This window comes from Sus scrofa, chromosome 18 (genome assembly GCF_054392235.1).
Source record: "Sus scrofa isolate SSC_HxYL_T2T_F1_AM1 chromosome 18, Sscrofa_HxYL_maternal_Yorkshire_Landrace_v2.0, whole genome shotgun sequence".
Classification (NCBI taxonomy): domain Eukaryota; kingdom Metazoa; phylum Chordata; class Mammalia; order Artiodactyla; family Suidae; genus Sus; species Sus scrofa.
In genome coordinates, this window is record NC_139400.1 from 51,974,570 (window position 1) to 52,000,208 (window position 25,639).

Below are 25,639 nucleotides of genomic sequence, written 5' to 3' on the forward strand. Positions count from 1 at the left end.
GGTTAAAATGTTAAGTTTTAGATTATGTGTATTTTATCACAATTAAAAAAGTTATCTGGAGTTCCTGCTGCGGTGCAGAGGGTTTAGAATCTGACTGCAGCAGCTCAGGTTGCTGCAGAGGAGTGGGTTCAATCCCCAGCCAAGTGCCATTGGCTAGAGGACCTGGCATTGCCACAACTGCAGTACAGGTAGTAACTGTGGCTTGGATACGGTCCCTGGCCCCAGGAAATTCCATACTCCGCAGGTGCGGCCATTAAAAAAAAAGTTTCCTTGTCATGAAGGTTTTTTTCTTTTTTCTTTTTTTTAAGAATCTGAAGAGTGATGGAAGGTATGCTATAAACCATTTGCAGACCTGGAAGCGTACCTTTGATCCTCTTGACCATGTGGACTGTACACTGAACAGGTCTGAGATGGCCTGATATGCGTCCTAGGTAGCAGTTGTGGCCCCTGCCCTGAGCAAGCCAGGGGTCTTTGGAGAGCCTCCCATGGCCTGCCCTTGGCTCTCAGCAGACCTGGCCCAGATGCTCACTTACTCTCAATTTGTGGGGCACTGCGGTCATTGATCTGCGTGACTTTTCGTAGCCGAGTTCCTTGCTGGATGTCAGCCAACAGTGCACTCCGACCTTTGGGATCTGCCTTTCTCAAGCTGGAAGTATCGGTACTTATCTGTAAGGGATTAACAGGAACTTGATTATAATCACATATAACATGTGCAGATAAGCCACGCGTCCTAACCAAGGTAAGTGCCTCCTCCCACAGCTTTTCTGCCTTCTCCATGTGCCCTAACCTGCAGCCCTCCCAAGGCCCATCCCACCCATGCAGGCACCTCTGGGTCTCTTGAGGGAGACTTACCTCCTGTACTGCTCACACCCCTCCCCCTGGGGACCTAGAACGGACTCTTTCTTGTGCTCAAACTCCCCTAAGTTGAGGAGCCCCAATGCACAGCCCCTCGTCCCCTTCCTCGGTAAGCCCCACCCATTTATCCGCGCGTCTGTCTGTGTGTTCCTCATTTTTTCTCCCAGGTTCTGAACAATCACCCTGCCTGGTGTCCCTAGGTCCCCTCCAGGACAAATCCAGAAAGAAAGACGTGCAGGGGGTTGCAGGGAGGGTTTAGTCACTGCCTTCTCTGTGCCTGGATGCATTCCATTAATCCTCATGAAACCTTGTGAGTTTCAAGTGGGTGTGCCCTCATTTTATAGATGAAAAAACAGACTATGAAATCTCTGTTCAGGGTCACGGGGCTAGGTTCAAACTCAGATCTGCTTAATTCCAAAGGCCGCGTGTTTTTACTTTGCAACACGGCAGCCTCAGAGCACCCTGCTATGGTTAGATCTAGTGAGTGTTCTCTAGACTGCAAAATGCTTCATAAATAATAACTTCATAGGAGTTCCCTTCGTGGCTCAGCAGTTAACAAGCCCAACTAGGATCCATGAGAATGCAGGTTCGAACCCTGGCCTCGCTCAGTGGGTTAAAGATCTGGCACTGCTGTGACCTGTGGTGTAGGTTGAAGATACGGCTCAAATCCTGCATCACCATGGCTGTGGCATTGGCCTGCAGCTGTAGCTCCAGTTTGACCCCTAGCCTGGGGACTCCATATGCTGCAGGTGCAGCCCTAAAATGCAAAATTAATAATAACTTCATAAAGAATAACTTTTGTTATTCTTTGTCCTATCTCTGCAAGTAGCACTGAAGTCCGACTATTTCACGCCCACTATAGGGACTGGCAGGGTCTCCATGGGCTATCAGAACCAGGGAGCACCCTGCACCGACAGGGGTTCCATGGGCTATCAGAATCAGAAGCACATGGACAGACTGGTGGTAAATAAGGGAAAGATGGGGCTGTCCTGGAAGATACATCCAGGCAGATCCTCTGCAGTTAGGAGGCTTAGACCATAAGACCTCAGAGCTGGTTAGGCATTTCTCAAACAAGAAACACACCGTGTGTCTTTGGTTTTTCAGCTTAAGCATCACCACTCTGGAGGCCTTTTCTGATCCCCAGTCTAAACGAGGCCACCCAGGCTTTTCTCTTAGGGCACCATGTTCCTTTTGGCCTCTGTAAGTTTCATCACAGTGAATACATTTATATTTCTCTCTCCTTGTGGAAAATGTCCAGGTGTGGTTTGAGTCGAAGGTTGACCCCACTGCCTCCGCGCGCAGGACTCTATCAGGAAAAAGACCTTGTTCGTTTTGCTCACCAATAGATCTCAGAGAGTAAAACCCGGCCCCAGTTAGGCTCAAAAACTGTTTACTGGATGAATGAATGAGTGAGTGAACGAAGGAACTAGACCCCAGGATGCATAAGACACTGGCCTTGCCCGCAAGGACATATGCAGGTGTTTAGGGAGACAGGACGTCCGTGCAAGGAGTTAAGCCGGCACACAGTGCAGCATATGACTGCGCGCCTCCGTGAGTCTCATCGAGTGGGAGTTCAGGCTGAGCAGGCTGCAGGGAAGATAGAAGAGCTTAGATGTCCCTGGATGGATAGATAGGATTTACAAGCTCCTGCTATAGCCATTTTCTCCATAGGACCATTTGTCAGAAAAGGACAAGCCAGATTTGCCAAGCAGACAGGTGGAGATTCTCCAGTGTCACAAACTGGAAACTGGAAAAGGCAATTGTGGTTTTAGCTAAAAGGTGCTGAGTTTGCATTTTCACTGGCTGACTCTACTGCGCTGGTAATGCATCTTACACCGGCTTTGAAGGGCACAAGCTTCAAAATCAGTTTATTGTTGCCTGGAAACATGCTTTTTGAGCCCTTGAGAGGGGCTCATGGATGATGGGCAATGACAGAGCTATGAGCAAGAGGCCCCAACCGAAATGATATACCTTTTTTTCTCTTGGCTGCACTGCCACAGTAGTGACAAAACAGGATTTTTAACCCGGTGAGCCACCAATGAATTGAACTCCCCAATGATATACCTTTTTTTAGGAATGTGCATAGGACTGCATATTTACAACGGGCTAGTTCCCACACAACATGATTTTAGCATTAGCCAATAAATCATTTTAAGCTGCAAAATTTTAAGATCTTTAAAGTCTCCTCCCAAATTTACAAATAATTAATAACAGGAATAAAGAGCCAACAGAAATAACATCTTACCCAAGAGTATGAATTTTTTTTTGGCCACACCTGTGGCATGTGCAAGTTTCTGGGCCAGGGATGGAACCCTCACCACAGCTGTGGCCTGCACCACAGCTGAGGTTTTAAGCCAGATCCTTAACCCGCTGCACTCAGGAGAACTCTGAGCATAAATTTTTTTGTAAAAATCTGGCATTATAATCTCAGGCACATATTATGGTCAGGAATTAGGGGGTGAAAGTGATTTGTAATTTTTTTTCTAGCTACAAGGTAAACAATATAATGAACTGCATTCTTCTGTTTAAAGAAGCAACTGGAACCCTATCTATCTCTGACGTCCTTGAGTGGGGGTGGAGTTATACATCTCATCTGCTCGATTTTTAAATTTATTGCCAAAATGCATCCCTGGCTCCCTGACCTTGCCCATCCCACGCCTTTCAGGTCAGGGCTCTGAGGAATGGTGCATATCCTTGGAATCATGATTTTAGTTTGCATACTTTACTGAGCACAAGCCTCAGTGCATTCTTGACAATTCCACATGACAGACTTGCTGATAAACATCTTCCATATCAGCAGGAGGCTCTAAGTCACAGCAGGTTTAGGTGACGAAGTTCAACTTGCTGGGCTAAATTGAACATTTCTTCTTTGACCTCTGCCTTTTTTTTTTTTTTTTCCTGTGCCACTGTCAGCCCTGATGATTTTCCACTAGAGGGCGCTCTCTCACCTGATACTAGTAAGGTATCCATCAATCCTCTCCTCTGAGGTAGAAAAGATCAAATAACTTCATGGCTAAGGGGACAGCAGCTTCACAGGTTTTAGGCAAAAGGACATCTGAGGACATAGTCACTTGCACACTGCAGACCATATTATACCATGACGGTTAATTCTACGCCATCTGCAATATATGTCAACAATGCATCCGTAATTTGCTTTCTTAAAAATCTACAACCCTAAGAAAGTCTTGTTACCACGGTTACAGGATACAGAGATAAGAAAGAAGACTTTCAGATATTCACTGAGTCTTTTATTCTATGTCAATCCTGATTATTGGCAACTTTACTAATAATATAATCAAGAGGAAAAAAAAAAAAAAAAAGAGTTCCCATCATGGCACAGCAAAGACTAATCCGACTAGGAACCATGAGGTTGCAGGTTCGATCCCTGGCCTCACTCAGTGGGGTGAGGATCTGGCGTTGCTGTGAGCTGTGGTGTAGGTTATAGACGCAGCTCAGACTTGGCATTGCTGTGGCTCTGGCATAGGCCGGCAGCTGCAGCTCCGATTAGACCCCTAGCCTGGGAACCTCCATATGCTGCAGGTGCGGCCCTAAAAAGACAAAAGGCAAAAAAAAAAAAAAAAAAAAGAAAAGAAAAGAAAAGAAAGAGAGAGATCACTACTGAACCCTTTTCCCATAGCAAATATATCCACCAAACACGTCTCCCGGTCTCCCTACACACAGGAAAAACTGAAATGTCATGTCAAAGTTTGCTCCTGTTCTTTCTTAACATCATTGTTGGGTGTGACAATTTGTTGGGTTCCACACAAAGCTACTCTTAACTCAGTTCTCCTAGAGCAAGCTTCTAATGGAATAACCTGGATCCTGAAAGGATGCAAAGTAGCAGAAGTCATGCAAATGAGCCCATCCCCCAGCCAGGCAAAGGCTGAAAATCTCAAGCGAACCAGGAAGATTACGAAGAGTAGTAACTGGGCCAAGGGCCAGGAGGTGTCTGTCCTGTCTTGATAAATTATGAAAGCTTTTGCATACCCATTTGCTGTTCCAACAAATGAGCTGATCAGGTTTCAGTATGGTTTGGGGGAGGGGGTGGCAGTCCAGCCCAAATGGAATGAAGTGCATGTCCTCCTGCTCTTTGTGACCCTGCCACCCTGTGCCATCACTACACCTGTCCATCTGATTGATAGTGGTTTCTGGGAGAAACACTAATCAAAATCTAGTGGGTGGGTTCAAATCTAGCAGGTTGTTTGTCTCATGGATAATCCTAAACCCTATCATTCCAGTACGATTTCAGCTTTGCAGTCTCCTAAAGGTACCTTCTCCAATGTGGCTGCTAAACCTCAAGTTAGTAGTCAGGTTTCCAGGTCCACAGAGGGCTCCTTCGCCCAGCCCTCACCCTCCTCCTGCCTCCTCCAAACGTGGTATCAGCAGCCAGGGTACCAGCATTTCATTACCACATCTGAATCTCAAGGACGGCCAGAACTGGCCCTGCCTTCCTCCTGCTGCTGCCATCTTTATGTAGGAGAACAGAGGGCCTGAGATCCCAAAGAGGGACAGGAAGTATTTTCAGAGAAAACAAACTCACCCCTGTCAGGCCAGACACAATGTTCCCCACAGCCTGAACATACACAAGTCAGGCTGTTCTAGGATGAGGCATTTGGAGATCTAACAGTTTTAGTTCTCATTTTCAGAAATCCAAATATGCAAATAAAAATAGACCTTCTAACCTTTTTTTTTCAAGCCTAATTTTTAAACAACTATCTACAGACCCTGGACTGTTATTCTGGAGTAGAGCTGCCTCACAGCACCACTTCCTGATCAGGAGGTACAGAGGAGCTAGGACCCTTCAGCTGGGGCTACAGGCTACCGGGGAGTCTGGTCCTACCCTCTGCACCCAAGAGGAAGTCCATCCACCAGTCATCTCATCCCCTGGCATCCGTTTGGTTACCATGTGCTGGCAGCGAACTCCCTGCCCCAGGAACTTTCCCTCTTCCTTGATCTCAACGGCCATTCAATCACAAACTCCTGTTGATCCTTCCCGAGTGATGACTCTGGACTCTGGCTCCTTTTCTCCATCCCTGTGATGCAGACGTAATGCAGGCCACCAGCACCTCTGGATTCCTCACCTGGTCTTCGTGCCTCTTGCCCTGCCCACCTCCACACAGCCACCAGAGTGACCAGTGTAAGGGACACTTATCATGACCCTTCCCTCCATAAAAGTCTCTGCTGACTCCTCACTGCCCTCGAGATCAAGGGCAAATCCCTTCACGTTGCACAAGGTGCTTAGTGACCAGCCCAGACCTTCCACTTCCTGAGTCTTTCGTGCTGGAGCTCACCTCTGGACCTTAGCTCAATCAAGCTAATCTCTCTGCTCTTTTTACACTTCTCTCTTGGCTATTTTCCAGGAAGCCTCCTGATCCTGGAAGGCCAGATAAGAAGCCTTTTTTGTTGTTGTTCCTGGAACAGCATGCTTACCCATAGCAGAGTACTTGCCACCAGATCAAGTTCAAGATCAAGATCAAGATCACTCTGCTCAAAACCTGCAAGGGTTTTCCACTTCCCTTGGGATAAAAAAATTCAAAGTCCTCATTAATATATCTCCTGGGCTTGATCGCATTTCTCTATGCTTCCCTGAGTTTTACTTACCAATGTCGACATTTTTCTACCCACACCAGTGTTATAAAATAGTCCCACTACCTATACGCTGTACTTCCAAGCCCGTGCTCATGCTCTGCTGCTTCTGGGAACATTCCCGCTGCCCCAGCCCTGTGGTACCTGCCAAAACTTCTCTTTTAAGCTCTACATCAAAACCAGTTTCCTCTACAAGATCTTTTTAACAAAATGTTTTCAACTAGCCTTTTCCTTGTATGAGCCACACCTTCTCCAAAACACAGCATTTGTAATCATAGCCCTACTAGATCTTGCCAAATATTATAGCTTTTATATGTTGTTCTTCCTCTTATTTTTGAGTGGGAACTCTTAACATGCAAAAAAAATGAGCCATTTCCCTTTTAGTAGCAGCATATCCAGTATGTTTTTAAAAACCTTTTTTTTTTTTCTTTCTTTTCGGGGCCATACTTGCGGCATATGGAGGTTCCCAGGCTAGGGGTCGAATCGAAGCTGCAGCTGCTGACCTACACCACAGCCACAGCAACACAGGATCCGAGCCACATCTGTGACCCATGCCACAGCTTGCAGCAACGTGGGATCCTTAAACCACTGAGCGAGGACGGGGATCAGACCTGTGTCCTCATGGATACTAGTCAGGTTCTCAACCCGCTGAGCCACAAGGGGAACTCCATATCCAACTTAAAAAACAAAACAAAACTGTGAGTAACCTATCAGTATTTTGTTGAAATGAATTCCATATAAACTTTAGACCTTGGAGTTTTGACATCTATCTGCTCCAGCAAAGCATGCAGGTATGGGGAGAGAAAGCACTGCCTTCAAGGTTATGCCACGGCCCTGATTCTTCAAACTGTCCTCACACTTTTATCCTTTGGTCACTCTGACCCTAGAAATTGGGATTCAGTTCAGCACCATTCTCTTATTCGATTATGCCAATATTCCTAGGTTTTTATGGCTACAATTTAAATTATGAGAAAGCCTGATTTTAAAACCCATGTTGGACGTAGAAAGAACAACCTTGTAAATTCAATAAATAAATAAATAAATAAATAAATAAATAAAGGCTCAGCTTTGGTCGTCAAGGGCTTGGCCCTAAGAATTCTAAGAAATGATACACAGTTTGAACAATGTCTCAAAAAATGGCTGAGGTTTCATATCTTCTATTTAATTTAGACAAAAAGTACTACCAAAAAGAACCATGCTCCCATCCCAGCAGATTAATTTGCAAACTAGTGAAATTATGCTGCTCTGGTGAATTCCAGCTCATCACTTCCAGCGTCACTGCATCTGTTAAAGGCTTTCTCCCACTCATCGAAGCTTGAAACCTGTGACTTCTTCCACTCCTTCATTTGAAGTAACCAGCTTTCACTGAGACCTGGTTCCGCCTCTTTACTGTGCACACAAAGGTGACTTTGGAGTCTGGGTAAGGAAGCTGCAGCAAGCAAAGGTGACAGAAACAACAACGACAAAAAGAAGCGGGGAGGCATCTGTATGTGCCAGGCACCTTGACAAGTACTTCCTGGGTATTAATTCATTTTAAGGGCACTCGGACAATCCCACGATGTAGGTACTACTTATGAGTATTACGTCCAGTTGTAAGATACGGTGCAGAGGGAAGCAGGCTAGTAAGCGAAGAGCTGAGAGGTGAGCCCAGGCAAGTCAGGGTCTTTTAGCCACCAAGCCATTCGCCTCTTGGTAATGACGTCACCCAGGAAAATAGTGAAGGTTGAACACTCAGGAAATACCTGGCAAGCCTGCAGCTGGGAAGGGCTGGTTGTCCTCTGGCCGGAGATCACATCAGATGTTGTTTCACTGTGACAGCCAGAGCAGGAAGGAGGGGGCAGAGAAGGGCATCAGAAGGAAAAGGAAGGGTGGGGGTTGGGCGGGTCTGGAACCCAAGGAGCTAATTGCTAGGCCTTTGCCAGGGCCAGAAAGGGCAGACGCGGCTGCTGATGGGCTCTGAGAACAGTCTGGTTAGTGCATTAAATGTGAACGGGCAGCCGTCCTGGCAGGGGGAGGGCTGGGAGCACTTAAAATGGAAACTGTTCAGAGTAACCCTATGCTGAGAGGCTGATACCCTCAACTGTAAACAGCCTGCACCTGAAACTCCCTCTTCAGGTAACACAGCTTGTACCAGCCAACATCGGTGGTCCCCAGGCCCCCTCCTCTCCTCCACACCTCTCTGCTGGCTGCAGAGAGAAATGCAGGGTTTTCAGCATGTGGTTTCCCTTGATTGACTCTGAAATAAAGATTATGAGCGCTGCTCAAATACGGAAGGAGACAAAGGTCACAAACATAACCGGGGGGGGGGGTGAAATTCCAAAATTTCTAGAAAGTTCAAGGTGTTTCCAAAGTATGTCACCTATTACAGACGATACTGTAAGTGAATCCAGACTTCTTCTCACGGTCACTTTTCTGGGTCCTTTGGATGGAGAGACTGACAGAAGTTTCTGCGTCTGGACTTGGATTTGATCCCAGAGGAGCAATGACTCACAGCTTAGCCTGAGACAGCCCTGAAAAGGTCTCACTGCGGGACCTGATGACATGCTTATCCATCCCAGAACCCGATTCCAACCCCCCTTGGGTTGGGCTCCTAGGTGACCATCCCTGGGCTAGTGCTTAGCACGCGTGCTCTATAATTCAGTCATCACGCTTGGCCTTCACTCCAGTTCTGGGCCCCGCCTGCCAGGCCCTTCCCTCCCTAGTTAGCACCCCAGGAGTCCTTCCTTGGCCTGCAGATGATCCTCCACACCCCACCTGATGTCTCTGTGGTCCATGCTCCTGACATCCTTTGTTCCTCCCCGGTCACTTCTTTTGGTGCTGCTGGGCTGCCAAAGGTATATTCACTGGGTAGTTGTTAAGAAGGCCGTACGGTACAGTGCAAAGAGCTGGGCTCAAGGGTCAGCTCTACAATTTTCTGGCTGAGTTACTGCTTAAGGAAGCATCTGAGTCCAGTTTGGCACTGGCCAAGTCGTTTTGGTAGAGTGAATCACCCATGGAGGGGGCCCATCAGCCTTCAATCAATGGGAGGCAGCCTTTTTTGCAGTTAAAAATGAGGGTTCCAGAGCCCCCCACCTTGAATAGGATCCTGCATCCACCGTTTATTAGTGGCATAACGTGGACAAGTTACTTTACCTCTCTATACCTCAACTTTTAAGAGACTGTTTTAGAGGCAAAACAAGAAATGCTTACCTATGATTACATTATAGAAGCAAATGTTATCATCCTTAACTATGAATAAGTTGATAGAATCAAATAAAAAAAGAATAATAAACTATAACAATGTGGGGTTTATTCTGAGAATGCAAGGCTGGTTCAATATAGAAAAATCAATTAATAAAATCCACCATATTAACAGTCTAAAGAAGAAAAATCACACGATTACATACAATGAGGCATAAAAATCATCTGATAAAATTCAACATTCATTCATGACAAAAACTCATCGACGTAGGAATGAAAAGGAATTTTATTAGCTCAATAAAGAGCATCAACCAAAAAAAAAAAAAACTATAGCGAAAATTATACTTAATAAGGAAATATTTTCCCTCTGAGATCAGGACCAAGCAAAGATATTCCCACTACTCTTATTCAGCATCATAAATGGAAGTCCTAGTGAGTACACAAGAAATAAGTGGGATACATACTGGAAAGGAAGAAATAAAACTGTCCCTATTCACAGACAACATGATTTTCTCTATAGAAAATTTCAATACACAAAAAGCAAGCATGAGTTCAGTGAGGTTACTAGATACAAATCAACACAAAAGAAATTAATCACATCTGTATATATTAGTAATAGACAACGGAAACTGGAATTTTAAAAAAAAACCATGATATCTTAAAATAGCTCCAAGTACAAATGAAATGCTTTTGCATAAATCAAGGGGAAAAAGCCACAGGATTTGGATTCTAAATACCACAAGATGCTGGTGAAATAAAAAAGATGTAATTGAATGAAAAGACATACTATGTTCATGAATTGGAGGACTCCACATAGTAAAGATGTCAATTCCCCCCCAAGTTAACCTATGAACGTAATACAATGCTAATGAAAATCCCACTAAGAGTTTCAGATAGGTATGGACATGCTGATTCTTAAATTTATATGGAAAGGGAAAGGAACCAAATAGCCAAAGCAATTTTGGCAAAGAAAATTTGGAGGATTCACATTATCTGATTTTAAGACTTACTATAGGCACAGTAGTCAAGCTGGCATGGTGCTGATAAAGGGAGAGATCCATAGATTAATGGAATAGAATAGAGAATTCAAGGAGTTTCCGTCGTGATGCAGTGGAAACGAATCCGACTAGGAACCATGAGGTTGTGGGGCTGGACCCCTGGCCTCGATCAGTGGGTTAAGGATCCGGCATTGCCGTGAGCTGTCGTGTAGATCGCAGACGCGGCTCGGATCTGGCGTTGCTGTTGCTGTGGCATAAGCTGGCAGCCACAGCTCTGATTGGACCCCCAGCCTGGGAACCTCCATATGCTGAGGGTGTGGCCCTAAAAGACAAAAGAGAAAAAAAAAAAAAGAATAGAGAATTCAAAAATAGATCCACACAAATTCAGTCAACCGATTTTTGATGAAGGTGCAAAGACAACCTAATAGAGAAAGGCTAGTGTTTTCAACAGAAGATGTTGGAACAATTGGACATTTATATGCAAAGAGAGGAAACTACACCTAAGCCTCACACCTGAAACATAAGTTAGTTCAAAATGGATCATAGACCTAAGTGCAATATGTCAAACTATAACATTTTTAAAAGAAAACATATAAGAAATCTTTGTAACCTGGAGTTAGGCAAAGAGTACTTAGGACATCAAAAGCACAACCCATAAAGAAAAAAATTATTAAACTGGACTTTATCAAAAAGCTAAAATAAAACTTTTGTTTTGAGAATGGCACTGTGAAAAGGATGAACATACAAGCTACAAACTGGGAGAAAACATTTTCAAATTGCAGATGCAACAAAGGACTTGCATCTAAATAAATACAGAACTCTCAAAATTCAACAGTAAGAAAAATAAAAACCCCAGTTTTAAAAAAAAGGGCAAAATCCTTAGATGTTTCACTAAAAGAATACATAGAAAACAAATAGAAAATAAAAAGATGTTCAATATCATTAGCTATTAGGGGAATACAAATTTAAATCATGATGAGATGCCACCTCACACCTATTAGAATGGCTAAGAAAAAAACAAAAAACAAAACAAAACAAAAAAACCTGACAGTACTAGGTGCTGGTGAGAATGAGGAGCCACTGGAACTCTCATACATTGTTGATGGGATTTGCTATGTTTACAGCCACTCCAGCAAACAGTCTGGTAGTTTCCTATAAAGTTAAACACACACTTCACATATGACCCAGTAATCTCATTCATGGGTATTTACCCTAGATAAACCAAGACTTAGGTTCATACAAAAACCTGTACACGAATGTTTATACAGCAGCTTGATGCACAGTAACCAAGAACAGAAAACAACTCAAATGTCCTGCAGTGAGCGAATGGATTAACAGGGAATAACATACTACCCAGCAATGGAATAAAAACAAGAAAATAAAAAGGAAGAGCCCTTGATATACACAACAGGAATGAATCGCAAGTGAAGAAGCTAGGCTCATGTGATTGCAGACCATATGATGACATGTCTAAGACGTTCTGGAAAAGGCAAAACTACAGCGGCAGAGAACAGATGAGCCGCTGCCATGCGTAAAAGATAGAGAGGCTGTGATTACAAAGGCGGAGAGTTTTGGGAGATGGAACCACACTACATCCTGATTGTGATGGTGGTTACACAAATCTCCATGTGTGTTTTATGTAATTCACAGAGCTGTCACTGTTCCCCTAGAAATGTCAAAATTACTATTTGATAATTTAAAAAAATAAAAATAAAAAACACAGCTGAGAAAATTTGAGAGGTGGAAGATAGAAAAGAGATGGAGCAAATAGTATGGGCATTATTGGCCTCTTTTCACAAAGCAGAGGGTTCAAACATAATGTCCAATGCTGACCCAAAACAACAGGAGTTCAAAGTGTATGCTTTACAGTTACAAAGGGTGATGGATAATTTTAATTTTACTTACTGGGCTAAGGGATTCCCAGACTGCTGGTAAAACATTACATCTGAGTGTGTGGATGAGTGTTTCTCGAAGAGACTAGCATTTGAATCAGTAATAGACTGAGTAAAAATTGCCCTCATCCATGTGGGTGGAAGCCATTGAATGGAACATGTTACTTGCTGGGTAAGGAATGTGCCAGCAGAGCAGAAACATCTGGACTCTACTCAGTCCTCCTTTCAGCCTTGCTGGCACTTAGGCAATATTCATAGGTCATATCAGAATGAGTTGAGTTTGCAGCAGCAGGTCTATGTTTCCAGCTGACTGCTGGACATCTCCATGCAACTGTCCTACTGGTGCCTTAGACTCAACACATTCAAAGCAAACTCAGTATCTCCCCCATGCCATCTCCCAAACACACACACACACACACACACACACCCATACACCTGTTACTCCTCCTAGGACATGGATCTCAATAGTATCCTTTGAGTTAACCACCTCAAAACCAAGAATTCCCTCTATTACACTCCTGGTGTCCTGATGTTCTAATAGCAACTTTACTTCTAAAATTGGTCTCAAATTCCTACCACTCCTTCTAGTTCCACCACCACCCTCTGCGTCCAGGTTTCACTTCTCCCCACACCACCTAAACCACAGCTCCGTTCTTAGGAATGGGAGTAGCCAGCCTTCAGGTGTGCAGGTGGAGGTGGGAGGTCCCAGGGTCGTAAATTTACATGCTCTCGTAATGCACCTGTTGCTTTCAAAATCTCCACTTTCTAGTTAAACTTTCATATTGTTTCTCCAATTTTTTTCCTTTGGATCTGGATGTGACACAGAATTAGGATAAAACTCAGGTGGCATGGTGTTTAAGGCCTTTCAGAATCTAACCACAGTCCACGTTTCCACCTCCTACCACATTCATTTTATAGCCCATCCACCTGGCCCAGTTCCCCATGCCCTATATTGGTCACGCACTTGGTAATCAAGGTCAAGACTCATGCATTCCCTCTGGATCCCATGCCTCTTTCCTCCAACTCTGCCATTTAAAATCACATTCACTGTTGTTCCCATTATGGCTCAGCGATAGCAAACCTGACTAATACCCATGAGGACGCAGGTTTGATCCTTGGCCCCCCTCAGTGGGTTAAGGATCTGGTGTTGCCGTGACCTGTGGTGGAGGTTGCTGACACGGCTCAGATCCCAAGTTGCTGTGGCTGTGGTGTAGGCTGGCAGCTGTAGCTCTGATCCAAGCCCTAGCCTGCGAATTTACATATGCCGCAGGTGCAGCCCTAAAAAAAAGACAAGAAGAAAAAAAATCACATTCATCCTCCAAGGCCTAGCTATGAAGCCTCTTTCAGAGAAGCCTAAATTAATCCAAGTCAGAATTAATTCTTTGCATGTCAACTCATCACTGTATACTGGCCATACATTTTAGAAGTTTAACCCAGATATGCAGATATCAATCAAGGCTTCCGGAGTCCTTGAGGGCTAGAGGAGACTGGCCCAGAGCCCTTCCTGATGCTCTTGGAATGCCCAGAGCCTCCCAAAGATTTCTGCAATTTCAGTGGCATCTACGCCTCATGGGCATGCTCGCTCCCAGGTTCCCACTTTGATTTCATACCTCCTATCTTTGTTCTACTCAATGGTCTCAGAAACACAGCTCAAAGCCTTCTGTGATCCTTCCCCTTCTCCCCACACCCCCTCAAAAAAAAAAAAAAAAAAGCACAGAAGAACAGGAGGGCTTTCCATTCCAAGCAGCAGCAGCCTCGCATTGAGCATCCTTGGCTCTTAAATGGCAGTTAATCAGCCCAACACAGGATATGTCATCTGGTCCAGCATCCTTAGTCACCCACCTCAGACCAGTGTTTGGCTCCCCTCTCTGACTCCCTTCTTAACTATCCTTCCCCTCTGCCCAACGTCTAAGGAAGAAAGCAAATTCTTCCCCTTTCTGTGCTACAGTTAAGCCATCCTTAATATTGCCTCATTCCGGCTCTCAAGTTCCATATCCTGTCCCACCTCCTCAGTTTATCAAGATGAGTCCCAAACCAGGTCCCTCCTTAAGAAGAATTCTGGTGCCAGCTGCTCAGATCACATTTTTCACATCTCGATGTGTATCTGTCCTCCCCAAGAAGATTCCTCAAGGCAGAAATTATGTCTCAATCAACCCTTCCAGGGCTTAGCACAATGCCTTATATATAATAAACACCTCCCCAAATTCACTAAAATAAAGTCAGTTATTTAATGTGAAAATATGGTGTGGGTTTAAAATAAGACAAGTATTTTTGTCATAAGAATCACAGAGGGGGGCTGCCAGGGCACCCAGCCTGTGACTCACACAACATACATTTATTAATGACACTCCTTGTATATTTTTACTAAAATGGGGCCACCTCAAACCCTCCCTTAAAAATACAGTAGCATCTGTTTCACTGAATGCTGGCAATTCTAGAGGAGAGCGGAAATAAATCGAAGGTCATGACAGCTGCAATGAATCAGGAGGAAGTGGAGGCTTTCACTGTTCTTAATAATCATCAAAATGTCTTGATGACAATTATGATGGGGAAAGAATTTTGCTTAAATGGAACAGACCTATCATCCGAGGAAGTGAATTGTAACAGAATAAAGGGGAGATCTATTTTTAGTTCACTTCACTCAACAGTATTTTTGTCTTACATCTCCTAAAATTAGGCCTGCTGATGGAGGCTCTATGCAATCAGAGTGGCGTAGGCTGATGCAACAACCATTGCCTCTCCAAGCTGAGATTCCTCCCTGTCTACTGGCCTTCCTTTGCACTGATAGATACATCGCTACCTGCGTGGCATCTCAGTGAAGTCAACCTCCCACCCTAAGAAAGGGGCTATAGTCCTGCCCAGGAAAGGCCATTTAAAGACCACCACGCTACTGGCAACAGTGGTGGCAGCTGTTCTTCCAGGCTGGAGTTGGTTCAGATGACAAAGCTTCTGGAAGTCACATGGCTCTTTAAGGAAGAGAATATCAATGGAGTCAAGAAACACGAACTACCTTTGATGTGCCAGCTACTACTCTGATCTCTAGGACATTTAATTCCATTTTAAGAACCAATAATACCTGCACTGGCAGAAAATATGACTACATTATATGAATGTAAGACATTAACCGTTAATACATAAACATTTCAAAAATTACATTTTAAAAACTCCAGTAATTTTTGGTACTTATTCTGTTGTAGAGAAACAACGCTATCAAAGGGATGGTTTTAAAGATAACCTTTAGCAAAACACAGAATTCATATTTTGATGGAAAATCAAGTTGCATCAAGATGTTGATAGTGGGGACAGGAGGTACAATGGAATTCCCGGTATTTTCTATGAACCTAAGACTGCTTTAAAAAATAGTCTATTTAAAAAAATCGAGTCACATACATATGCACACAGATACATTTCAGTGTTTACATGGAAATATTTTCTTTTTCTTTTTTTGGCTGCACCTGCCATGCACGGAAATTCCTGGGCCAGGCATCAAAACTTAGCCACGGTACTGACAATGCTGGATCCTTAACCACTAGGCCACCAGGGAACTCACTACATGGAAAAATTTTAAAGAAAATCATAATATTTTTCTCTCTCTCTCTTTTTTTTTTTTCTAGGGCCACACCCATGGCATATGGAGGTTCCCAGGCTAGGGGTCAAATTGGAGTTATAGCCACTGGCCTAAGCCATGGCAACACCAGATCCGAGCCGTGTCTGTGACCTAGACCACAGCTCATGGCAACACCGGATCCTTAACCCATCGAGTGAGGCCAGGGATCGAATCTGCATCCTCATGGATACTAATTGGCTTCGTTAACCACTGAGCCACAAGGGGAACTCCTGAAAATCATGATATTGAAGCACTCTATTCATCAAAGTCATGGGGTAGACAGGTCAAGGAACAATGGAAGCCACGGATTACACCAACAGCCAACAGCCTGTCCCCAGGAGGCGGAGATCTAGAAGGTGGGTTTTATCACTGAATTGGCGGATGCCTGAACAGGACTTTTTAATTTATTTTGCTAACAAATGAATTAGACACCTGATAAACCAGGTCAATAAGCCTACTGACTGGCAGCGTTTAACATCTACTGGAGTTCCCAGGTGGCCTAGAGGTTAAGGATTTGGTATTGTCATTGCTGTGGCTCAGGTTCAATCCCTGGCTTGGTAATTTCTGCATACACACACACACACATAAAAAATAAAAAAGTTACTAACGAAATGTGACTAAAGTAAAAAAAAAAAAAAAAAATTTCTCAAACTTCTTATAATGCCCATGCGGTTCATGAATCCCACCCTATCCTCCTCTGTCCAAGGGTATGAGCCCATTTTCTATTACAAGCCAGAGAGGCTTACCCTGGCACTAGCCGTAACTGAGCCCCATGGGTTCAGCAAGAATCAGTAACAACAAGGTCAAGAAGGGAATCAACACGTGCTGTGTGGCCTGAGAGCAGAGTAGTTTGATTTGCAATGCCGAAAGATCATCCTATAATGGACACTAAAACGATCTAAGGTGGCAAGGATTAGATGCAACTCTCCACATACGCTTCTAGAAATAGAAATTATCTATTCATTGATTCTAAAATGCATTACTCTTGCAGCATACTCAGCAGTTCATGTCATTAGAAACAAAAGCCTCAAAGGTCTTAGAGGCAGAAGGCCCCTGCTAATCAGAGAGTCTGCATTTTCTGAAGAGTTGACAACATTAGACAGAAGTAAGGGCAAAACAGAAAAAAAAAGAAAAAAAAAAAAAAAAAGCACTAAACCTTGGGATAAAAGATGTGCCTACACAGCAGGGAATGAAGATGCAAGCTGCAGATTCTGTCTGGGGAGGGCTGCCTCTGGAACTAGAGACCTCTCCTCCTGGTGTGGCAGAGGAGCCGAAAGGACAGGAACTGGCTATCAATGAGCTGATGGAGTTGGTGAGTGGTTTCTATACCTGCTTCTAATACAGGCCTTGTGGATATGTTTGCTGGGGTTGCGATAACAAAAGACCCACAGCCTGGGAAGCTTAAACAACAAAAATTTATTTTCTCACAGCCCTGGAGGCTAGACATTGAAGATCAAGGTGTGGGCAGGGCTGGTTTCTCCTGAAGCCTCTCCCCTTGGCTTGCAGACAGCCGTCTTCCCTGTGTCTTCACACGGTCTTCCCCGTGTGTGTGTGTCTGTGTCCTAATCTCCTCCTCGAAAGATGTCCATCATATTGGATTAGGGCCCACCCTAATCACTTTGTTTAACCCTAGTTTCCTCTTTAGAGGCCCTATCAGTCACATATGAATTTAGAGGGGGACACAATTTAGCTCCTAACATGTTGGGTCTAGGATGCAATGTCCGGGCGGTGTAACCGTCCACCCCTCCCACTACTAAGTGCCTCTGACATTTACCAAAAAGAACTTGGTTACTGTCAACAAAGCAACTTGGCTTAGTTGCTTATTCTACTTCCAGGTCTTCTGCATGCCTCAGTGGGTCTGAGTTCCTCATTTGTAAAACAGGACACCCAATCTGACCCTGACTCATTATAACAACGTGTCAAGGCCAAAGAGATGTTAAATGTAGCCGGCCTGTTGTCACACTGTCCTCACCATAATGAAACATTAATATTGATAAGTACACGTAGACGTCAGTACTGCACCTCAGAAGGCCACACTCCACATTTGAGCTTCCAATTTCATCTCCCTGGGGATTAAGGAACTGAGCCCACAGCTGAAAATTCCTTTGACGGCCTCAGAATAATGTTCTAAAAATACAAAGAAAATGCTGGGAGGAGCACATCTCTGGTGCAACATTTAAAATTCTTTTTATATTGATGTCACCAGCAGCAGGTGGCCTGGCTGTGTAACCTGAGCTTTGGTGTCAGCGAGACCTAGGGAGGGTGCATGCTCCTTCACTCAACACGAATTTCCGGAGCAGCTCCCCAGGCCACCACCACCACTCAGCATTGCTTGTTCCATGAAGGGCAAGGCTGGCAGGATCTCCGTCCTTAGGGAGTTTATCAACACGCAGTGAAGACAGATGATAAACAGATCATCTGCAGTGTTAATATAAGGGTGTTTTAACTTGGTGAGATGCTTCCCAGACATGAACGCACAGTGAAATATGAGCTTTCATCTTGCGACGACTTAGAGGAATTCTAAAGCCAGGAAAATGTACATATGGATGCGCTTCTTTTTTTTTTTTTTAAGGAAAAAGAGCATCCATATACACAATAACAACACCACCAACCAACACTTCCTTGGTTTTTATTTCCTGCTAAGCACTTTACATATATTTATTCATTTAGTTTTCACATCAACATGGTGAAGCAAATAGTATTTTCATTGAGAACAAAACCAGAAAGTTTAAGTCATTTGCCTAAGGCTATACAATTTCCAAGAAAGGCACACAGGAACTCTAGCTCAGAAGTCTTGACCGCCATATGTCACCTCTAGAAGGGTCATCATCACTGGCATGAGGTATGCCAACTCTATTTGCCAGCATAGAGAACCAGAGGTTTGGTGAAATGCACTGATTTCAGAAGTAAAGAGGGTAAACCGTTTTCATGTGGAATCTCACCAGTTCCTCGCAGCCTCCTTAGGAGGCTGGGGAGGTGTGGTTAAGTCCCCTTTTCTCCCCTTCCCTGGCCTCCCCGATTCGGCCCTCGAGAACACAGCCTTTTAAAGAACGTGCTTAAAACCTTAGAAAAGCTTTTTTTTTTTTTTTTTTTTTTAAATTTTATTACCTAGCAAAAATTAAAATGAAACAAAGGAAAAAATAAAATTTAAAAAAATCAACAGTGACCCTACCGCTCTCCCCATAGGATTGTCCCCACTGTGTGGCCTGAGAGGTGAAAGGCAGAGAAGTCAAGGTCGCACACAGGGCATGGGTGAGGCAGACATGCAGGAAGCTCAGCTCCTGGGGCTCCTGCTTGGAGCCACTCAACCTGCAAGGGCACGTGGCTGGTCTCACCAATAGCCTTCACCCCCATGTGCCAAAGTGCAGCCGGAAGGAAGACTGGTGAACTTCACAAGGTTCCTTGAACCTTATAGGTCAATCCCTTGACGACTGCTCTTATCTATCCAAACAGGCCAAGTCTGGCCCTGTAAATAGTGGGCAATTTATGTGCCCCGAACACAAAACACATTATTATTCATGTTAAGCTATGTCAGTGGAGGAAGGGCGTGGACCTGAATGGCCTTGAGGAGGAGCAGCAGCCATGGCTTTTCCCAGAGGAGGGTCAGGAATAGCTGTATCAATGAAACGTCTGCTCAAACAAAGGAAGAGGAGGTTGGGCTAAAGGGATGGATCCAAGAAAGGAAAGACTGCTGCGACTGCAGGCTGCTGAGAAATTACTGGAATGGAAATGGGAAGACCACTGCGCCAAAGAGAAAACCCAGGACACCAGGAAATGACCCTCCCATCTTGCTCTGCAGAGCCCGGGGCCAAAGGGAAATGGCCATCTCTGTCTCCCCACCCCTTTCTCAGTATCCTCCCGAGGGTAGCCTTCCCTGGCACAGAAACTGAGGGCTCCTGGGTCAAGTCCCACTAAGGAGGATGGAACTGACGAGAAGGCCTGGCATGGCCAGATGTGACTAGGGCGGGTCTACTGTACTGGAGAGAAGAGTGTGAAACCCGGGGAGTCTTGCTCCAATGGAGGGTGGGGGTGGGGGCACTGGGCACAGTGCTCTTGGCCCCCCATCACCCTTATTACTGATGGTGACGCTCCACGGTCCCCTCTCCCACCCGGCTTTTCCCAGTGATTCTCGAGGTGGGGAAGGAGGGTGACATGCTCCCCTGGGTAGGTCCAAATCTCCAATCACCTTGGAAGTAGTGAGCAGAGACAGACCACACTTCCAGTGTGTCTTTCTCCCTTAGCAACTGGCTTCTTTTCTAAACAAAAAACAAACAAAAAAAACCCTTTCTATTGGATATAGTAATGCACATTTGGTGCACATTTTTAGCAAACAGTTGTGAATTAATGGTTAAAAAAAAAAAAAAAAGCAGTTCGTTTACCACCCCCAGTTGCATTTGCAGGAGGGGCCCCTGAGCTACAGGTGTGGGCTGTGCTGGCCCTTCTGCCCTGTGTGCCCAGCCTCCGGCCTCCAGGGGCAGCGACACTCCCTTCCTGTCATAGATCCAGGCCCCAGCATTACTGTACTTTTCTTTCTTTCTTCCAGTCAAACCAATACTTTCTTCCAGAAAATCTGACAGTCTGCAGTGCCAAAAGAATAAAAATCTGTATCTCATAGTTGTGAGAGTTAAAAAGTCCCAGGTACCCTATAACCTGACCTCTTGAGAATCACTGTTCACCTGCTCAGGGACCTACAGGTTTGGGGTTTTGTTTTTATTTAAGCTGTAACACACTTTCCAAGCTATCTTCATGGCCAAAGGTTTTGCAACAGAGTGGGTTTATTTATTTTTATTTTTAATTTTTTTTACGGCCACACTTGTGGCACATGGAAATTCCCAGGCCAAGAGTGCCCTACGCCACAGCCATGGCCACACTGAATCCAAGCCTCATCTGCGACCTTGGCCACAGCTTACAGCAATGCTGGATCCTCAACCCACTGAATGGGGCCAGGGATTGAACCTGCATCCTCATGGACACTCTGTTGGGTTCTTAACCGGCTGACCCACAACAGGAACACCTCAGAGTAGGTTTTAAAGGTCGTTTCCCTTCACCATCCCCTGAATCCTTCCGCAAACAACCATAAGAGGCATTTGGTGAGAGAGGAGACGATGCTGAAGGTGAAAAAATTTCCATATCTGGTGACCTTGGTGTTGAGAAGAATTGATGGCTGGGAAAGCTTTGCTTCAATAATTCCCACCACGTCCTCTGTGTTTTGTATAAGGAGAACACACCACTAGTGCAGGGTGTCCTTGTACCCAAGCAGAGGACAGCACATGCAACAGTTTCACAAACCATTGTTAGTTATCTGGTATTTACGCCAGGCCTCGAGGTTTATTTAAATAAAAAGTAGCAAGGGAGATTGTGACCTCCAGCCGCTCAGCTGCCTGACACTCCTATTCAAAGTCACCTGTAGCAATTCTATGTCTTAGGAGGAAAAAGAAAATTCCATAAATCAACTCAGTGATTAGGGATGACACCTCTGCTGAAAATGACACTAAAAATCTTAGCATGAATCCTTGGAAAACCAGAAGCCAGATTATGTAGGTGAAGGAGGCAACACAGATCATTTTAAGCAGACGTTCTGTGCCTGCAAAGGTTGTTTTTTTTTTTAATTAAAAAACACGTAGGAGTTCCTGCTGTAGCTCAGTGGGTTAAGGACCCGACATCGTCTTGGTGAGGATGCAGGTTCAATCCCTGGCCTCGCTCAGTGGGCTAAGGATCTGCTGTGTGGTGCACAGACGTAGCTCAGATGTGGTGTTGCTGTGGCTGTGGCGTAGGCCTCAACTGCAGCTCAGATTCTGCCCCCTGGCCCAGGAACTTCCATATGCTGCAGGTGCAGCCATAAGAAGAAGAAGAAAAAACATATAACAGACGGTCTCAAACATCCTTTTGAATTAGTGAAAGCATGATACATAACTTCCTCCTGGATTTTTAATAAATCATCTTTGTGTATTTTAAGGTGTTGATGTCCATTAAAACTTTTTTATTATGGAAAATAAACATATACAAAAGGTTGAGTACTTCAATGTGGCCCCTGTACCATCATCCAGCTTCAACAATTTTTTTTGAAGTAACAACTCACAGCCCAATCTTGTTTTTTTTTTTCTTTTTTTTTAATTTGGCTTTTTGCCTTTTCTAGGGCCGCTCCCGCGGCACATGGAGGTTCCCAGGCTAGGGGTCGAATCGGAGATGTAGCCACCGGCCCACACCACAGCCCACAGCAACGCCGGATGCCCAACCCACTGAGCGAGGTCAGGGATCAAACCTGCAACCCCATGGTCCCTAGCTGGATTTGTTAACCACTGTGCCGCGACGGGAACTCCCAATCTTGTTTTATCTTTACCCTGATCTGCTTTTCGCCTTTAAATCCTTGCTTAGTAAAAAACATATATCTGACATTGTATGCTATCAAAGAAAATAGCTCTTCAAAATGTAACAACAATACTACCAAATAAAATTATACTTTGTTGATATCAACTAATATCCTGTCACTGTTCAAATTACCCGGGTCAGTAGAGTTTTAAGTAAATGTTTGGGCCAGGCAGAGAGAGACCAAGCCATTTGAATCTTAGCATCCCCAAGGTGCAACAAGGCCCAAAGACTACCTTTCTTTGCTTTAGAGAGGAGCTCAGAGCCAGGCGATCTATAATTCTTGCCCAAGTATCACCATTAAACCTTCCAGGGAAACGTGTACCCTTCCCCTAGGCAGCTTCTTGGCCCGCTGCTGCCGAAGCTATGTGTAAAATGACAAACCAAACAGCAGCTGAGAAAACAGAGCCTCCTCTAAATGTTTAAAATATCTGAATCAGGCTGCCCTTTCACTGGAGTGGATCCGAAAGGGCACCCCCGGATCTCGGATCTCCATGTGCTCCTCGCTCACAGCCTCGATCCCAGGGTCCCATTGCCCAGGGCTCATTACTCTAAACTGTGGTTGATTCCAGGTGCCCCCACCACCCCCACCCCATGGGTACCCCATGGACTCAGGCCACCCCACATAGAGCGAGAGAGGGTCCGCCATTCAGCTCTTCAGACTCGTGCTGTAGGAGCAGGTCCCGGCACAGTGGACTGGAACCACCTGTTTTGGGGCCATTTTCCAACTGTTGGCCTGACTCTCCACTTTGAAAAACTCAGACTTCCAACCTTGATCTTGACTTCTGGTGTCTGTCCTCCAGCCCATACTGACCATAAGGGCCTTTGCCCTCCTTTATCAGTCCCAGATCTGGTTCCTTGCCCAGTTGTTTCCTGGTCCTTGGGGTAAGAGTAGCTGCCCTTGACTAAGCAGGCACAGGGTAAAGAAGAGCTCCTCTTGTTCTCTTATTAGATTCTCACAACAACATACACGGACACGGTGAATGCCTACAACATGCAGGCACCGCTCAGATGTCCACACACCGAGAGAAGGGGATGAAAAGCCCTCCCTCCCTGGAGCTCCCCAGGGCAGTGCCCTAGGAAGTGGCAGTTATTGTTCCCATTTACAAATGAGGAAACTGAGACTCAGAGTTACTAGGTAATTTGCTTGACACCATGGAGCTAATAAACCACACGGCAGGGATTCCATTTCCAGCGTGCAGGACTCCAAAGCCCACATGCGTTTGTTTTTGTTTCTGAACGCACCACACTGCTTCATTACATGATCCCTGGTGAAACCACAGCCGTGCACACTGAGTGCTGAACGGATGACAGATGACAGGTGACGCAGGAACAGACATGCTTTTCACCTTTGTGTTTTCAACACCCTCTGTGGTAAGGTGGACTCCTGCTTTCACCAGCTTGAAAACACATTTGTACTCCTCCGTTGTGACCAGACCTTATCCCGATGGAAATCTATCGTTACACGTGCAAGAAGGGCACACTGTGTTGCATTCCCTGGGATTTTAAATGTCTTTATGTAAAGCAAAGGTACGCAGTCTATTCTCTTAGAAACAAGAACAAATTGGAATCAGGAAAGTTGTACCAAAGGACATTTTTTGGCTTTAAAAATAACACCCCAGTGTTACCTTGTGCTAAGCCTAAATGTGTTGCTGTATTTGCTTTATAAAATATTCTTAGTGAGATGTGACTCGGTGATGGTGTTCGGACAGGACACACACAGAATGTTTCTGGCTTTCAAGGCTTAGGCAGGTGGAAGATACAACCTAGTGGTGGTTGCTTCACAGAAGGTTTGCTTCATGAATTACAGGATCTTCACTAAACTCACTAGTTTGAGAAGTCACGCTAGGTACTGAGCACCTACTATGTGCCTAGTTCTGATCTTGGCACAGACCCTATGTCTTAGAGACTCACCCACTAATTGCTCACTGGCCCCAAGATCCTTCCATCCCTCCACTTGTCTGTTCAGGAGAGAACTCAAAACAATAGCAAAACCTATCTAGCACCCAATGCTCAGAGAAGTAAGCTTAGGAAGATGAAAGGTGACTAATCCAGGGGACAGGAGGACTCTTTAAAGATGAGACTTCAAGGGTTCCATATGCAAGAAATACATAATGAAGAAGCAATGCAAGGGAAAAATTCTGGCCTGGAGTAATCAATTACACTTTCAGCGCTTCCATGACTGAGCCCAGTCATCTCTGGATTCTGATTCTCAACTCTTCAGAAGTAGAGACTGGGTAATTCTACGCAGCAAAAGCTCAGTAAGTTTGCATGACAGCTTGGTCAAGGTTAAGGACACAGTCTGCAGTGACTGAGCTCCGAGACATTTACGGTCTCCACTATGTGCGAGACAATAAACATTAGCATTACTACCAGAGACCCCGCTTTCCTGAGCCCATAAAAACAGCCCAGCTCTAAACCAAAGACAAGACAAAACTAAGTTCCAGAGTTCCCGTTGTGGCTCAGTGGTTAGCGAATCCAACTAGGAACCATGAGGTTGCGGGTTCGATCCCTGGCCTTGCTCAGTGGGTTAAGGATCCAGTGTTGCTGTGAGCTGTAGTGTAGGTTGCAGACGCGGCTCAGATCCCGTGTTGCTGTGGCTCTGGTGTAGGCTGGTGGCTACAGCTCTGATTCGACCCCTAGCCTGGGAACCTCCATATGCTGCAGTAGTGGCCCAAGAAAATGGCAAAACAAACAAACAAAAAAAACCCTGAGTTCCTTTGCATTGTACCCACTTCTTTAAAGCCAATTCTCTGCTTTTAAAGCATGGGTTTTATTCAGAGGGTATCTTGCAAAATGTTTTCCCCAATAAAAAGGAGAAAAAATCCAATTACCAAGTGAGGGGAAATGACAGAACCATAAAGACAAGACAAGGAAAGAGAAAAAAAAAAAAAAAAAGAGTAATCGTAGGTGGAGGCTTGGGGAAACAGGAAGAAATTTGGGAGCTCTGTTCTGGGTGTGAGAATGGGAAACCACTGACCTCCTGGCTCTTAGATTCAAGGGGCGGGGTAACCCCTGAGAAGGTCTACGTTAAAGGGCAGCTGGTTTAGTGGTTCAGGACAGGGATTCTGGCGCCACTCAGCTAGCCTGCAAACCAAGGCTCTGCCAGTTACTAGCTGTGCCATCCAGGGTAGGTCATTGCTCTTCTGTGCTTC

At 44.9% G+C, this 25,639-nt stretch overlaps 1 protein-coding gene across 12 annotated transcripts in view; it reads right to left on the reverse strand.

Annotated features, from left to right (window-relative positions):
• Nucleotides 1-25,639, reverse strand: part of WIPF3 (WAS/WASL interacting protein family member 3) — a 79,937-nt gene that overhangs the window by 29,549 nt on the left and 24,749 nt on the right. For all 12 annotated transcript variants that reach the window (XR_014834046.1, XM_021078574.2, XM_085005636.1 and 9 more), the window contains one exon: nucleotides 534-666. Coding sequence is in view for 9 of the 12 variants with exons in the window: in XM_085005632.1 (XP_084861758.1) it covers nucleotides 534-666 (133 nt within the window). In the remaining 3 variants the exon portion in view is untranslated. The remainder of the gene's footprint in view (nucleotides 1-533; nucleotides 667-25,639) is intronic.